The sequence below is a fragment of the Solanum tuberosum genome, unplaced genomic scaffold (assembly GCF_000226075.1).
Source record: "Solanum tuberosum cultivar DM 1-3 516 R44 unplaced genomic scaffold, SolTub_3.0 scf00136, whole genome shotgun sequence".
Taxonomy (NCBI): domain Eukaryota; kingdom Viridiplantae; phylum Streptophyta; class Magnoliopsida; order Solanales; family Solanaceae; genus Solanum; species Solanum tuberosum.
Window position 1 is genome coordinate 731,191 of NW_006239061.1, and position 17,304 is coordinate 748,494.

Sequence of the window (17,304 nt, forward strand, 5' to 3'; positions counted from 1 at the left end):
ATAAAGTAAGCATAATGTGATTTTTTTTAGAAAAAAATCAGTAGTTTGACAAATCATACCATTTTCATACCAATTTAATAATTTATACCATAAACACAGTTAATAGACAATCACACCAATGTTAAAACGCAATTCATACCATTTGTATACCATTATTATATCACAATTCATAAAATTTTCAAAATCAAAACATTTAAGCGTAGTCATACACATATTAATTAGATTTCATACAGATTTCATCCAATAAATGTACAGTTTGGAAACACACTGATATTTTCAAAATAGTATCTTGAAATTGAAATAGGCAATCAGTAATTCATATGTAAACGGTATCTGCCTGAAAGAAAACATATGATATTATATATCATCAAATACTTAAACACAAAAAAATTGTCCAAAAGTTTAAAAAAAATAACTTTTTGTTGTTCTTCTTGTTGATGGTTTTGAAGATGCTCCAACTTCTACATTTTTTTTTTCTTTTTGATTTCAGTAACAAAATCAAAATCAGAATCTGAATCAGAATCAGAAGGGATTTCAACAATTTTCCCCTTCCTCTTCTTCCCCTTTTGATTTGCAGGGTTGACCTTTTTTCTTCTTCATTTTTTCTCTCTTTGTCGATCCTTCAACTTAGATGAACCATCCGTCGCCGGATTTTGAATATTCGCCGGATTTTCAACAATTTTAGGCGGGGGGTGTATAGTTGGATATGTGTGGGGGAAGGGTGGTGGGATTGACTAATGGGAGTTTATGAGTATAACATTAAATAAGGAAGTGTAATCAATGTAAAATCCCTATAATTGTGTAAGAGATAATTATGGGGTATTCTTTATTTAAATAATTTAATAATAATATAAAATTATAAAAAATTACTTATTTAATAAAGTAAAATTTAATTAATTTATAAATAATTAGTGATATGTTATAACCCGTAATTAAATTGTTATAAACAAAAAAAATTAAAAAGTAGATTTAAAATCTGTAATATTTACTCTTAAATGTGTGTATGGGGTGATTTTTCCTATACAAAACTATAAAACCTGTATATCCAAAAGTATAAGATTTGGGTCAATCAACTTGTGAAACTGAAAAATAATCACACACAATTAAGTTTTAATTGTGTAAAACATATAATAAAATTCTTCACAAGACTATATAATTTATGGAAAAGGGTAAAAAATACCTTTAAATCATGTAAAATTGAACAAAAATGTCCCTAGTTAGCAGTTTAGTCTAAAATATATTTGTTGTCAATATTTCGTCCAAAAATGCTTCTATGGTTAATTAATGGGTCAAAAATATTGTTTTTTTTCAATACATTAGAAAAAATTCTTTTTCTAATGATGATTTTTTTTTTAAATTAGTAAATATTTATTCTACTTCAATTCATAAAAGATTAATAATTTTTTTATCATTATCTAAATAAAATTGATGATATAATTACTATGATCAATTAAAAAGGTACATGGAGTTATTCTATTTTAATTGTTAAAATGAGATTAAGAAGATAAAAAAAAAATTCTGCTTATTTATAAGCTAAAGTGATTTTAAAAGAAAAAAATAATAATTAGATTCTTTAATAATAATATTTTTTTATTAGAAATAGAGTATGTTTAAAAAGAAAAAATGCTAATATATTTATTAGGAAAAAATCATTTTTGATCATTAAGTAATAATAAAAACATTTTTAGACCAAACTATTAGTAGGGATATTTCTGGACCAAACTATTAATTGAGTGTATTTTTGTTCAATTTTACCTAGTATAAGGACATTTTTAAATTCTTTTTCGTATAATATAACATTTTATGTTTAGGGCCATTTAGGTCAATTGAATTCTTGAACAAACCTACAGTACTATAGTCCACGCATCCACAATCCATGGGCCAGAAATCCATAGTCCGGGTCATTCGGCTATTTAATATGGGCTATAAATAACCCAACAAAGCAACAAGCCAACAACTGAGAAACACAAAAAGAGTCCATGACCCGGGTTTTCCCCAAATCCACTCTGTCAAAACCCTAGAAGACCCTTTACCGTGGCGGGTCGCAACACTCGCCATTTGTATCCATCCGGGTCAGGGTACATTCCTCGGACCCATTCCTCCTTTACCGTGGCGGGTCGCAACACTCGCCTTTTGTATCCATCCGGGTCAGGGTACATTCCTCGGACCCATTCCTCCTTTACCGTGGCGGGTCGCAACACTCGCCTTTTGTATCCATCCGGGTCAGGGTACATTCCTCGGACCCGTTCTTCCTTAGCATTGGCGTCCACACCGAATCTAGGTATTGCAATTTTGGGAGTAAATAAATTTTACATGTGAAGAAGATGGAAAATAAATTTTGTATGTGATTCAAGAATGTGAAAATAAATTTTGTATGTGAATTAAGAATGTGGAAAATAATTTTGTATGTGAATCGAGATGTGGAAAATAGACTTTGTATGTGAATCAAGAATGTGGAAAATAAATTTTGTATGTGAATCAAGAATGTGGGAGAAGTCTACATAGATTTCAATTTTGGAAATAATTTTCTACATTGTATATAGACAGACAGAGAACATCCGAAACAGGAGACTTAGTTATGGCTTTTTTACAAAGAAACTATCATTTTCTTTATTTTCTTTGGTCCCAATTTTGCATTATTGAACTTTTAACTTTGTCTAAATAAAATGTATGGATTTATTACTTAACTGATTATATTGATTTATAGGGTGTGGAGTTGAAAAAGGAAATGGAGACAATGGGGTTTGTAGTTTCAAAAAAGAGTAAAGGGACATGGAGATATTGGTTCAAGGTTGCTAATAACCTTAAGCGACAAATAGACTTGTCTCGTATTAAAGAAAATGTTGTGGTCTTAACAAATGGTTAGGAAAACCAGTTCTAATGGTTCAAATTCTACAGCTGATTCCACATTTTCAAAGTGTCCATTTGAACAATTAGAATTAGTTTTCAGATCACTTGCAAAGGCCACAGGATTCACTTTAATGCAAGATGAGTCGATCTGTTGGTTTAGGGCGACAATGCTTCTTGCCTCTGATGGCATGCAATTACAGAGAAGATGAGTTGTTTCTAAGTAGTATTTTGCATTTATTCGCTATGAGCCTTCAGACATTCAAGGTGTTATCTGTCCTGAATGGTGGTAGTGGTTTGCAAGGTTTGAAGCATATTATTGCATTGTCAAATGTAAAGGATCATATTGTTCTTTCAGTTTGGTACATAAATGCCTCTTCAATTGCTATATGCATATGTTTGTGTGTGTTTACATACATAATGTATATATGTATGTGTGTGTGTCTTTTTATATTTAAAATATTATATATCCTTATAATGGGGAATGTAAGCCATCTGCAAGTTTGCAACACACGAGGAGAGAAAAGTGAATGTAGATTATTTCAGCAGATAAGATTACATCGTTAGCTTCTGACTGATACTCTTTTATTTCTTGTTTCATGTCATTTCTTGTCTTTCTCTGTTTTTGATTTGATAACCATTATTTTCTTTTCATGGCATTTATTCAATAAAATGATAATTGTTGTTTCTTGATATACTCTAATAGCTGATTAGATGCTCATTTGGCCTTTCCTCAGGCTCTTGGTTTGGTGAACAAATAAGAATTGCTTAATACACTAGTGTGTTTTTGATAAAGGAGATAGACTACTATTAATCTACAAGGAGATTACACAGGCAAATATGGACTTCTTAGTTTCCTGGTTGAGCACTATGCAAGACAGGAAGTTAGTAGGCTTCAAAACAAGCTATCTGATTCAGCTCTGTCCAGAAAATTTTAGAGAATATGTAGTCAGGGATTGTTTGGTTGGCCACATAAGAAAGTATCACCGCACACAAAATTCTGCATGTCTAGTATACTATGTTTGATTTGCAACATAAAACTTTGTACTGCTAATTTAATTTCCGGTGTAAAACTATGCATAACAAATATTCCTTCCGTCCCAATTTAAGTGTCTTGGTTTGATTGAGCACGGAGTTTAAGAAACAAAGGGAGACTTTTGAATCTCGTGGTCTTAAATTAAAAATGTGTGTAGTCTTTCAAATTTTGTGGTCTTAAACTTGCCAGGTAGATTGTTGAAATTGGAAAACTTACTAAATATAGAAAGAGACAGTCTTTCTAGGACAGATCAAGAAGGAAAGTAAGAGCATGTTTAGATTGGCTTATTTTAAGTGTTTTAAGCACTTTTTTAGTGTTTGGGTAAAATAGTGCTTTTAAGCACTTGTGTCTAAGCCAAAAACTACAAGTCCATCCAAACAGGCTCTACGACACTTAAAATTGGGATGGAGGGAGTACTTCTTTTGTTGTGGTACTAAAGTATGTATTGCTAATACCAACATAATTATGTGTGATTCAGTGTATTATCTTATGCGGGATAGGATATGGAATAAAAATAGTAATTATCGATACTTGGATAAGAGTATGTAGAAGCATAAATTTTGCTTTTAAAGTAGACAATTATTCAGCTCATAACAATCCCTACATTGATATTCATTGCATAACACTCCTTTACCATGATCCCTGCATAAACTAGTCCGCAAACCAAATGGCCCCTCAAGGTATGAATAGGGTGTGCCTATTTCCTATACAAAGACCTTGAGGACATGTAACAAGTGGGCAGAGTAAGGCTGGCATGTCTCTTGGTCAGATGCCTCTCCAACTCTTTTAAGCCAAGTATTATCATATTCATGTTATGAATATCTCTTTTCTTGAGAATTGCTATATATGCCAAATATACTTGTCAAATTTTTTGATCACAGCAGCGGTAGATCACTTGTCATAAAAAAGATATGCCATTAATGGGAAATACTTTACTTATTTCTAAAGATAATTTCTTTAAAAAGATTGTGGTTGGATTTTGTTATGGTCTTTATCTATCTCTATCACAAACCAAGTGCAATGACTGCCCACTCTTTTAGGAGATATTGGCATATCGCATTGTCAAGCCAGTTGTACTCTTTGGTTGTTCTATCCTGTCTGATCTAATTGATGGTAATTTGCGACCCCTCAGCGGTCGCAATTATTTGCATTAGGGTGTAAAAAGGTACTCTATTGATCTATTTTTTTTTTGAATTTGTATTCCTCCACTTTTATGATAATGGTAGCTGGTAGGTTCTATTCATTACTATTGTAATTCTCAATGACTATCCACTTAGCTTGTACAGTCACATTCATTAGGCACTTGTATGAGAGATATATTAATTCAACCACAATCAATATAGGAGGCTGCTATAATCTGTCAATCTTAAACAAGGATCAGGAGAATCGCTTTTCTAGAGATCACACACTTTATATTGTAGATTTGGTATCAAAAGTAGTAAAGGAAAGTTGTAAATTTTGAATGTAGAAATGGTAATTTATTAATTCAGCAATGTATATGCAGTTATTAAGAAGGGAGGTATGATAGGATTTGCATGCGATTTTGTACCACATCGTCTCAAAAGCAAAAAATCATTCTTTTGTTAATCTATTTAGCGGTTTCTAATTATGAACTTCAATACACAGCTATTGGGCCCGCCTAAGTGCGGGCCCTTGATGGCTCGCATGACCTTGTAGGAAGGTCCTTCCAATGAGTTGCAGTATGCTGCAAATCTTGTCCGCGCATTTGCTGGCACATAGGGATCCAGGTAATGTAACTTCTCCCTCAAACCCTTGTTCCATTAATTAGTTTTGTCCTTTTTCTGGTTTTTCTTCTCTGATTTTTGTGATTATTGTTCATCCTTAACTTTATATCCTTGGTATTTGCCTATAAGTTTCCTTTCTTTCTGTGTCTTACCTTTGGGCGTTATGTTTTTCTTTGTTTTTGTTGAAATACATTTGGAAAGTAAGAGAAATTAAGTATAAGCTCTCAACACATATGAAGTTTCTCGTTCTTCTTTCACATTTACCAGTTAAAAAAAAGTTTCTTGTCCTTCTTTTCCCTTCTTGTGCATCTATTTTAAAAGTCTTCATTCTTTTAGTTCTAGTCCGACTTCTATCCTAAACCTCGGTTAAAGCTTCATCCGAACAAGAACAGAAAAGGCATGCACTGACTAATTGAACGGTTTTGTTGACCCAAATATTGGAAGTTTTCACTCGTTCCGCTCTCAATCTGGGTTTCTCTTGAATGATTTGGATAGTTGGCGAATGTTGGATGGTATATGGATTTGTTTCTTCGCTGATTTGAAATGATTAGATTCTTGTTTCTTGTTCTGAGAATCTTAGATAAGATCTCAAAGCTAATCCTATGAAAGTGTTCTAAAACTTTCTTTTGGATGTTTAATCATAGTTGACATTTTTAAATACAACATAGATAGCAAAAAGAGCATACTTTATACTGCTGACATCGGAGCGTCTGGCTTATTATTTGCCAATTTTCCTATCTTTTTCACATTAGTGCTAATGGAGAACATCCCAGCTGGGTGCTTAGCATCATCCACTGTATTCTGAACTAATTTGACACTCCCACCACAGCTGTGTTGCCTATTGCAATGTAACAGGAAGTACAGCATTTTCACATGAAGCACCAGCAGACAATTGACTTATGGATCCTTTGCCTTTTCAGGTTCTCGACTGTCAGAACCACTCCCCATCTGCGATTTGAGCAATTAAATACACCTTTCTTGGTGCTATCCCACCTCTGCAATTGAAGCAATCAATCACACTTTCTTGGTGCTGCCCGAGTTACAAATCCAAGCTATTAAACAACCTTTCTTGGTGCTCAAGGTATCCCATCTGCGAATCAAGCAATAAAACACACATTTCTCGGTGCTCAAGGTACCTAAACCAATAAATGTGGGACCACTCATTTCAATTGAAATAGAATTGTCTTTCTGTATCAGTTACCATTATCAATTTTTTTTAATTGCATAAATGAAAACTGTAGCAAATTCTTTTTAATTTATAGACATACTATTATTTGGGATATCATAACATTTCTGGGAGGAGTGTATGACATTTCATAACATTTCTTTTTAGTTTATAGTCCTACATCTCTTCTTCCTTATATCCCAGACCTAGCTGTGTAACTTTCTTCATTGTGCCTTGCATCATCCACTGTATTCCGAACCAATTAAGCGCACTCACCATAGCTGTGTTGCTACTTTTGCAATGTAACAGGAAGTAGTCCACACTATCAACTGTGCATTTGCACATGAAGCACCAGGCATCAGCTGACAGATGTGATCCTTTGCGTTCTCATGTTCTCGGCTGTCCGCATTGGACCGAGTTGTGACCCAAGCTAATAAACATATCCTTCTTGGTGCTCAAGGTATCTAAACCAATAAATTTGGGATCACACATCCAAATCAGAATAGAATTGTCTTCTGTATCATGCGTTCAAAGGTTGTAACTTGGAAGTAGAAGTTTGGCCAGCTGAAAACGATGTGAGATTTAAAAAAAAAATTATAGCCAATTATTTGGCATCTCATAACATTTTTGAGGAGTATATGACATTTCATAGCATTTCTTTTTAATTTATAGCCCTACATCTCTTCTTCCTTCTCCCTAGGCGTATCTGTGTCACTTTCTTCATTGTGCCCGGCATTGTCCACTGTATTCCAAAAATTCAGCACTCTAACCATAGTTGTGTTGCCACTTTTGCAATATAACAGGAAGTAGTCTGCATTCTCAACTGTGCATTTGCACATGTACTGGGTGACAGCTAACGTATGTGATCCTTCGCGTTCTCATGTTCTCGGCTGTCAGCACTGGACCCAATCTGCAACACAAGCTCATAACACACCCTTCTCTCGGTGTTCAAGGTATCTAAATCAATAAATGTGGGATCACACATGCAAATCAAAATAGAATTGTCTTCTGAATCATGCTTTCAAAGGTTGGAACTTGGAAGCAGAAGTTTGGCTAAGTGAAAATGAAAAGCTATAGCAAATTCTTTTTAATTTTTAGTCATTCTATTGTTCGGGATTGCATTACATTTTTGGGTGGAGTATATGACATTTCTTATATTTCGTTTTAATTTTATAGCCCTACATCTCTTCTTCCTTCTCCCTAGGCCTATCCGTGTAACTTTCTTCATTGTGCCTGGCATCATACACTGTATTCTTAACCAACTCAACACTCTCACCGCAGTTGTATTGCCACTTTGCAATGTTACAGGAAGTAGCCCACATTCTCAACTGTGAATTTGCACATGAAACCCCAGGTGACACCTGACATATCTGATCCTTCACATTCTCATGTTCTCAGCTGTCAGCACTGGACCCGAGCTGCGATCAAGCTAATGATCACACCTTTCTTAGTGCCCAAGGTATTTAAACCAATAAATTGGGATCACACATTCAAATCAAGATAGAATTTTTTGTATCATTCATTTTCAAAGGTTGGAACTTGGAAGCAGAAGTTTGGATAAGTAAAAACCGTAAGAGCAATTTTTTTTTAATAGCCATACAATTGTTTGGGATCTCACAACACTTTTGTGAGGAGTACATGACATTTTATAACATTTCTGTTTAATTTACCATCTCAAAAAAAAAGGTTTTTCTTTTTGAATTTATAGCTACATCTCTTCTTCATTTATCACCCCACTTTGTGGGATTATATTGGGTATGTTGTTGTCGTATCCCTACATCTCTTCTTCCTTCTTCCCTAGGGCTGTGAAACTTTCTTCATTGTGCCTGACATAGTACACTGTATTCCCAACCAATTCAGCACTCTCACTATAGCTGTGTTGCCACTTTTGCAATGTAACAGGAAGTAGTCCACATTCTCAACTGTGCATGTGCACATGAAGCACCAAGTAACATCAGTATATGTGATCCTTCGGCGTTCTCATCTGCGACCCAAGCTGATAAACACACCTTTCTTGGTGCTCAGTTGGAGCATACAACTCGTGGCATAAATGAGAGGACTTATTCCTGGAGCCTGGTCAGTAATACTGGATGTCCCTGACACCAGCAGCAATATAGAACTTTGGTCAGAAACCAGTATTAGGCTGAATTGGCAATTATCCAGGCTGTGGTGCAAACTTGCTTTCTGGAAGCATGATTCTAATGGATGAACTTACTGATAGTCCAGCAGTCGTAGAAGCTATAGAAATTAAGATGACAGTAGACTTTGATTTTACAAAAAAACAACCATGCCCCTTTCCCGAGCAAGTTGGGTTAGTTATATGAATCTTCTCTGCACATGTTATTTTAAACTCTTTTTGATCTAATATTATTATCTAAAGTCTTGTACATCTTTTATTGACATAAATTTCTAATATCAATTTTACAGGTAGAAATTTAGCAAAATCAGACACCATTAGACAAAACATGGAGAAAGAATTATTAATTAATTAATTGTCAATAAGTACATCAGGAAACACAGATTTGTTGATGCATCACATTCATGCATTTCTTGAAAGTTTTTCTCAGTGCTCAAGTCTAATACCCTCAAAAGAATTTTGGAAATTTACTGAACTAAGGGGAGCTCAAGTAATCCAATGTCCATTGGATCGAGAACACAGTGTAGGCAGGCTATTGCCAAGAGCTTTGAATCTTTTTTCCATTCCCTTCTGTAGAAAGTTCATCTTGTAATTTGCATTCAAAAGAGCCTGAGTTTGAAAAAAATTGCTCCTTGATGCTTTCAGGTCTCTCAGCGACAATGTGTATTCCTGAGATCAGACGTAGGCACTAAATCAGGAAAAAGTCGTTCTCACATAAATGCTATACTCATACTTCACTCTGGTAAATAGGTTTATAACCACGAAAAGCCTAACCTGATGAATTCTATGATTCAGAATATTGGTTTTGGAACAGGATATCTAGCAACCATTTTAGCTGCTACCAAGCCAGCAGCCAGAGCCACTCCAAATAGAGCATGAAGTTTCACACAGTAATACTTTGCCATAAAGATCTTTGCTTTGTCCTAAAATATTGAAGTTCAAAATCATGACTCGAATGAACATTGATTGCCCAAAGGGAGAGCTAAGTAGATATAAGTCAGAGGAGGATATACAGTTGCACTTTCTATTTCTCCAACATTACCCCAACAATGACCAAGATGATGTTTTCGTGGAAGAATAAAACAAAATCTTCACTCACCTTATGGTTCTTCTCCACATAGCTAACTACGAGTTTTCCCATTGGTATTGTTAAAGCACCAAGAATCTGGAAGAAATTGATACTGGATTAGATAGTGGAACATATCTAAGTATTCATAATTTGAAGGTTAAAAAAATAACAGTAAAATCGCCAACATAAAATCCATAACAGGTTTATCACAACTTAGTAAACTTCTTTGGTGACTACAAGTTCAGGAAATTGTTTCTGGTTAAAACCAAATGAACAAAAGCTTCCCAAAACATGTACGTCGCAGATAAACAGAAAATGAAATTTCTCATTGGTAATTATTGTAACCACATTAAGAAACCATAAAAAGACTTACAATGCATGTAAATGGAAGTGTTTGAGTGAAACCAAGAAGAAGCATCCCTGAATAGAGTGTTGCCACACCCACTTTTACAACTCTAGAAGCAGCTCCTGTACCAAGCCTAACCTGAACTCAGAGGCAAAAATAAAAGTGACCACTAGTTCTTCCATTTCTACTTGAACTTTTGATGTCTGACCTAGGTGTACTTACCAGTGGAGAAAACTTTCCCACGGCCTTATCCCCTTCTACCTGAATTTTGTATCAGATGAATGAGTTGCAAGTACTGGTAAAATAACGGTTAACAAATTATTTCCCACAATGATGGAGTCAGGGAAGGTAAGGAGACCTTATTACCTGGTGGAAATGACTACAGAACAGGATAAGTGATGTTGTGAAACCAACAAGTGCTGATGCTGAAAGTGTTGTATATGTGATTGGGAGCTCACTGAAATGCATATTAGACTAGATTTAGTTATGTGTAAAAACCTTCATTATATGGGTATTAATAATAAAACAAACCTGGTGCTGCTTTGAAGCAAGTAAAAGGCAGTCGTAGCAAAAGGACCAAATGCAGCAAAGCACAAGGGTTCCCCCAGACCTTGGTAACTTAACCGAAACGGCGGGCACTACAAGACAGTTTGTTAGAAGCAACGGAATCCAATTATTTACATATTGAGGGGAAAGAGAGACAATAAACACCTGAAATTACTCATAAATCTCCCATACGACATAGAGAGAGAGGGGGGGGGGGGGGGGGGAATAAAGGCAGAAGAAGTGATGGAAATCGATCCCAGCTTGTATATGGTAGATGTTTTGAAAACAGGAGCAGATCTATACAGAGAATTAAGATGTATTATATTCAGTCTTTGTATTTTTGGTGTAAAGCAAACTATGTAGAGAATACTGAATCATTACTAGAGTTTGTAGAATCATTGTAGCAATCTTGTAAACTTGTAAGCAGAACAAGTTTTTTTACTTATTTTAACTGTAAATATGGTGCCCAGCTTTTCCTTAATGCTGATGAGTACCATTTCTCAAATAAATAAAAAACTGGAAGTTCCTGGCGCTGTCCACTTCGGCTTAAAGAACATTACCATAGCTGTAGGGGTACTATTGCAGTGTAGAAAAATGTAACAGTTGTTTTCCATCTCTTTCTCTCAAAGGTAGCACCTGTTGCACAAGTTTATCTTTAGTTTTAACTAGTCGCATGTGCTGCCACTCAAGTCAATCAACATTGAGAGGAACATGTGAAATCTGCTTCCAAGTCCGAGATTAGCACAGAAGCCCACTAATTTAATATTAAAAACATTAAAATAAGATCTTTGTAGTTTAGCATGGAGAACAAGAGGACAAGACAGGTGCTGTAATAGAAACTGCTGAAGTTATTTTTCTTTTTTTAAAGAAAATAGTTGGTATTGAGCAAGCTCCATTGATGGAAACTTTGAACAGATACAGCTGAGGGAGAAAGAGTAAAGTAGGATCAGTCTGACTACTTCTTAATCCCAATGGGAAATTGAAATTGAGACAATGATAGATTGATTGATTGCACTTGGATTAGAGATTTTTTTAGCAGAAAATTCGATTTCCAAGCATTGTAGCAATTAGCGGGGTTATAAGAAAGAACCATTTATAAAGAGGATCTTTGCCACTTCAATTAAGATGTTGAATTTCCTATGCTAACCAGAATAATAAATGTTGCTTATGGAGCAATATATGCAGGATCAGAAGTATAGAAGATTCCATTGGACTAAATTATTTGAATTACCTGATATATGTAACCACAAGTAATTGCAGAAGCTAATAGTAATATAGCACGTAGATTTGCAGCCTCCACAGATGTATAAGTAATCCCCAAGAAACCAAGGGCAAGTAACAAGCAAGCAGCGATGAATGTTCCTGTGCGGCTTACACCAAGATTACAAAGCAAAGTGAATCAACCTTAAAACTGTAATTCCAAACAAATAAATATAAGGCCATTGCATGACCACATTGTAAAGGCAACCTTATACTGGAAAAGTCACAGGAACTTCATATTCACAAACTGAAATATGGAAGCAGTCTGAGAAAGAGTGACTTTAGTTGATACATCCTCTTTTTTTTTTAGAAAGGCAACATTTTAGTTGACATATACTTTTAGTCAGCAAAAGAGTAGACTCTAGGACATACTTGAGACAGGTTATTGACTTATCTAGCTTGTACCTATAATCCAGTAACTATGATAAATAGCAGTCTGACTGAAGGATGGTCAATATACAGGTTATCCTGCCCCCTTCATGTATTCAATGACAATGATTTCAAGCATAAGAATTAAGAGCTCAATATACACAGCCATGCACTTAATTTTCAGAAAATTAAGGTACATCATCCTAATCAATATAAGTAAGATTAAAAAAAAAAAAAGGAAACAAAACAAAATAGTAATGCGATTGCCATGGCAGCGGTAGAAATTTTTACCTGCCAACAATGTTCACAACTGACTCTTTCTTGTCCTTATCAGCTCCTGTGTCAAAATCATAAACGTCGTTGCTGCCCAGATTACAGAGATATTGATATAGAGTGCAAGTTGTTTAACAAGGACATTATAGTCCTTACTTATAACATAACCATAAAAAATAAAGCCACATGCATTATAATGAAATACAATCTTTTTAAAACAAATCAGAATTATTCCTATTACAGTGCACCAAGACAATGTCAAGGGTTGGCTAGCGGTCAATAAGTGGGTTGAGAACCATAAGGTCTCATGTTCAAATCCCAACGGAGGCAAATACTAGGTGATTTTTTCCCATTTATCAAAGCCTTGGTAGGCAGAATTGCCTAGTACTTGAGTTGGTGGGTGATAGTAGGTACCCCGTTAAATAAGTTGAGGTGGCGCGAGCTAGCCCAGACACCACAATTTTTAAAAACAGTGGGTTTGTTGCTTAACCACTTCCATCTCCCAAGTTAGCCCAAATATCTCTCTCATATGTTCAGAAACAATCTCAAAATATACAATTCTTAACCAAGGCAACATGGAATTACACTTGAGGGTAGAAGAGACAAGAAAATGTAATGTAAGTAAATGAAAAGAAAGGGGGAAAAGAAGCTGAGGACTAGAGAAGAAATCAAGATTTTCAAGAACTAACCCCTCTAATATAAAAGTCCTACCCCTATCCTTATTCGTTAATTGTTGCAACAAATGTCATTCAATCAAGTGCTGAATATTGAAGAGGATTTGATCGTATCCAAATGTCATTCAATCAAGTGCTTCTTGCACTAGACAACTTTGACTAGATGGTGAAAGCACATCAAAGTATTTCCACCTTGCCACCATGATCAAGTAGTAGATAGAATTCCCAAAGACAGTAAAACACACACCTTAAATTAAGCCAAGTGATGATAAAAACTGAAGATGCCAACAGCATAAAATAACGCCTAGCAGAAAAGAGGCCTGTCTGCAAATAAGCAGCTGCACTCCCCACCTATTCATGAGTAGCAAAAGAACAGTGAGATTTTAGTGGAATGATATTGCAAAATCTGTTCAGTATAAGCATAGACAGTTTTACTATAATTATTCACCACAACAACAAAACCAAAGGTAAATTTGGAAATCTCTTTAGCTAGATCAAGTGAAAACCACTAACACCAAACCAAGATGGACTTCAAGAAATAAGAACAAAATGGATTTTTGGCTCAACTAAACTCACAATCAAACTTTTATGTATAAAAGGGAATTCTCTCTTTACACTAAAGATAAGTGAATAGAAGTGATTTTTTTATAAGCCTAACATCACTCTCGCTTTAATGAAACAATCTCCTAATTCTGTTTTTCCAAATAAAGCCAAAAACGACCTAACAATGACATCCTCCTAGTTGTCTTCTTTTTCTTGCCAATCTTTTGAGCAACATGATCATGCTATTTCAATGGAATACATAATTTCTTGCCTATCTAGTAATCACCATCACTCTCACATATTTAAGTTTACCTGTTCCTGACGACAGTCCAGGCTGTTCAATTTATTACCGTTTACAGTAGTCGTCTAGTTGCAGTTATAGGTCTAGCTAACTTATTTAGTTTATTTACTATGGCGATTCTGCCTCATATCCAATCTGCAAATAAAACTTCTCAACAAATATTATAAAAAATCCACCACATTTTTCTTGCTAGGTAATTTAAGCTAACATATTTAACAAGTAGCCACAGTTAGCCTTTGTATAAATTGGTTTCACAAGACTAGCACTTGTAATGATTGCTTGCATTTTGAATCTCAATAAACATAAGAAACTAGTTAGGTTTTACCTTCACATTATGCCATTCACATAGGTTTATATCCAAAATTCAAACAACATATCTGGTTGAAAATGTTAAAACTCGAAAGGAGACTCTACAGTTGATAACTTCAAAACTTACAGTTAGAGGAACTAAGGCTACAGAATATATTGGCAATTTGATTGCCCTCCATATCAAAGTAGCTTGTGAGATATTTTCTTCATTTTCCTCAGAGGTAGCATCATGTTGCTGCACTTTACACATGAAGAAACCTCTCAGGCTTAATTGCCATTGCCTGACTTCTTTCCATCTTAAGTTAATAACACTGCTGGATCTTCCTGTGCTTTGGAAGCAGCAGATTGATCTTTGTGTGACGTGTGATGGTAGTGAACAAGTCCTAAAGATAAAATTCCTGTCAAACCGCATAATGTCAAGGTCAGAAAAGATTCAATTGCTGATCAGGGATTGAACTTAAATTGTTTTCAGACATTGCGGTACCTATTCAAAAATCAAGCCCAAAGATGATCATCATCTTTGGGACGTTCAGCAATCAAATGACAAGCAAACATTTTCTAGCATTTGCAAATTCAACTATCTAAACAGCTAAATATTTAATAAGCTACAGAAGGAAAGGAATGAAAGGAAACATTCATTCTTTCCATTACTAAGAACAGCACAACCTGAAGGTATCAAATAATTCATTTTTTTTCAAAATGAGTTCCCTATTGAGAATTTGAGAGGCAGTATTTGACTAATAAGATAACAACATTTTGCAATGGCTTACTTCACGGAGGTTTACAGGCATTAGGTAGCATTAGTGTAAAGTGCAACACATTCCCCCATTGAATGAATAAAACATAATGTGTTGAAGCTACACATAAGCAAATATATCTACAGAACAGATTCATTTCATGAATTTTGATATTTCCTAAGGTTACATGCCCTGCATCCATGCGTACTAATGTAGACAGACACGATTGCATTTATGTTTAAACATATCCACAAAATGTATTCACCTCATGCATTTTGACATTTCCTGAAGTTGAGTAGCCAAAGACAGTGATCCTCCATTTTTGCATATGCAAAATATTGATCACATACTAGTCTAAAACATATTCGCTGTTTCAGCCATACCTATGTTAATAAATAATTCCCCATAAAAATTATTTGCTGGTGTACCAAACAGGGTGTGGAGTCCCCACTCCATTAATGTTTTAAGCATGCTTGTTACAGGTAAACGAGTAGCATCTCCAGCTCTGGAACTAATTATGTAGAAAATGACAATTATATTCAGAGTCAAGTCCTTCTTGACTCAATCCCAGGGTATAGACTAGTGGTCAATAAAGTGAATTCAGAACAATGAGGTCTCACATAAAAAAACCCACGGTAAACATACCAGGTGATTTCTTCCCATTTATCCAAACCTTGGTGGACAGATTTACCCGGTACTTGCACTAGTGGGAGGTAGTAACTACCCGTGAAATTAGTCGAGATGCGAGCAAGTTGGCCCAAACACCACGATTATTAAAAATATTACTAACATATAGTGCATCACATATATCTTTCAAATGAATCGTACAAGATACACCAATCCCACACTTTCCTACTTCCTCCATTTCAATTTGTTTGCCTTATTTTCTTTTTTCTTTTAGTACCTTATTTATTTTTTTTGCAACTTTTAAATTTAAACTTTTACACATGACACATTTAAGACCGTGAGATTAAAAAGTATTTTGGTACATACGTGAAATTCAAAAGTCTTCTTCTTTATTCCGTACAAAGACAAACAAATTAAAAATTGTAGGGAGTATGACAAATAAACTAAACAAAGCCCAACATCACACCTTTTCAGTGAAAAACTTTATCTTGGAGATTAGTCTGTAATACTCACACAACACTAAAGTAAAGAAAACAGGAGAAATAAACTTGCCTGGAAGAAGTAGGCGCATGGCTACTCTTATTAAAGGCAGAAACAAGAATTGGACCATTGAAAGCGGCTGACGATGCCATCAGTAACTTTCAATACCAGTTAAAGCATCAGCCAAAATTGGGATTTTGAAAACATCACCACTGAAATTGAGAATAAAGAGACACCCAGAAGAAAAAAAAATACCCAAAACCACAAAATATTAGTGTATCAAAGTAGAGAACATATAAAAAGTAGCAAAGTTTATCCGAAATCAAGAATCAAGAATTTCAAGAAACAGCAGTTTTTAGTTTCTTCATCTGTTATCTGTGGAAGAGAGTGCAAAAGATAAGCCTATCAGTTGACGAACTGTTGATGAGGAAGAAAATGACAAAATTGGCCCCTTATTTTCAATGGCAAGTACAAAATAATTCCCTTTTTTATATACACCGAATAATTTTAGTCCTTTAAATTTGTTAAAAATTACAATATTTTTATTTTCCATTGAATATTTACGAACCTAAACAATTACTTTTGACGAAAATCATGAAAAAAAAAGAAACTAACGAAAAGTCACATTTAAAGATAATAATCTTTTCATCTGTCTAGTTGGACAAAATAATTAGTACTCCTCAATTAAAAAAAAATGACCTCTTTCATTTATTTTATGACAATTTAATTTCAGTTTTCCACGTGATAAAAAGTCATCTTTATTTTTTAAAATTTGTGTAAGTTAAACTAAGTGATTTTTTTTTGGCGAAATAGTCTGATGAATCACTATACTGGTATGAG

At 34.6% G+C, this 17,304-nt stretch overlaps 1 protein-coding gene and 1 long non-coding RNA gene across 4 annotated transcripts; one reads left to right on the forward strand and one right to left on the reverse strand.

Annotated features, from left to right (window-relative positions):
* Positions 1 to 1,972: 1,972 nt before the first annotated feature.
* Positions 1,973 to 9,143, forward strand: LOC102601951 (uncharacterized). 2 transcript variants are annotated; one of them, XR_367601.2, is made up of 7 exons: positions 1,973 to 2,281; positions 2,708 to 5,631; positions 6,549 to 6,760; positions 7,103 to 7,253; positions 7,597 to 7,746; positions 8,102 to 8,252; positions 8,696 to 9,143. It is a non-coding gene; the product is annotated as an uncharacterized lncRNA (long non-coding RNA). The 2 variants fall into 2 exon arrangements; XR_367602.2 differs by having other exon boundaries at positions 6,549 to 6,709.
* Positions 9,144 to 9,247: 104 nt separating this feature from the next.
* LOC102602396 (1,4-dihydroxy-2-naphthoate polyprenyltransferase, chloroplastic) lies at positions 9,248 to 16,900 on the reverse strand. 2 transcript variants are annotated; one of them, XM_006351698.2, is made up of 12 exons: positions 16,537 to 16,900; positions 14,748 to 15,018; positions 13,715 to 13,818; positions 12,812 to 12,883; positions 12,123 to 12,261; positions 10,877 to 10,983; positions 10,712 to 10,802; positions 10,568 to 10,606; positions 10,373 to 10,483; positions 10,030 to 10,095; positions 9,705 to 9,853; positions 9,248 to 9,599 (listed from the first exon to the last, which is right to left on the reverse strand). In XM_006351698.2, exons 1-11 carry the CDS (start codon positions 16,614 to 16,616, stop codon positions 9,722 to 9,724), a joined length of 1,212 nt encoding a protein of 403 aa, XP_006351760.1. In that variant the 5' UTR covers positions 16,617 to 16,900; the 3' UTR covers positions 9,248 to 9,599; positions 9,705 to 9,721. The 2 variants fall into 2 exon arrangements, with proteins under 2 accessions (XP_006351760.1, XP_015166132.1); XM_015310646.1 differs by lacking the exon at positions 16,537 to 16,900 and adding an exon at positions 16,003 to 16,127.
* Positions 16,901 to 17,304: the final 404 nt, after the last annotated feature.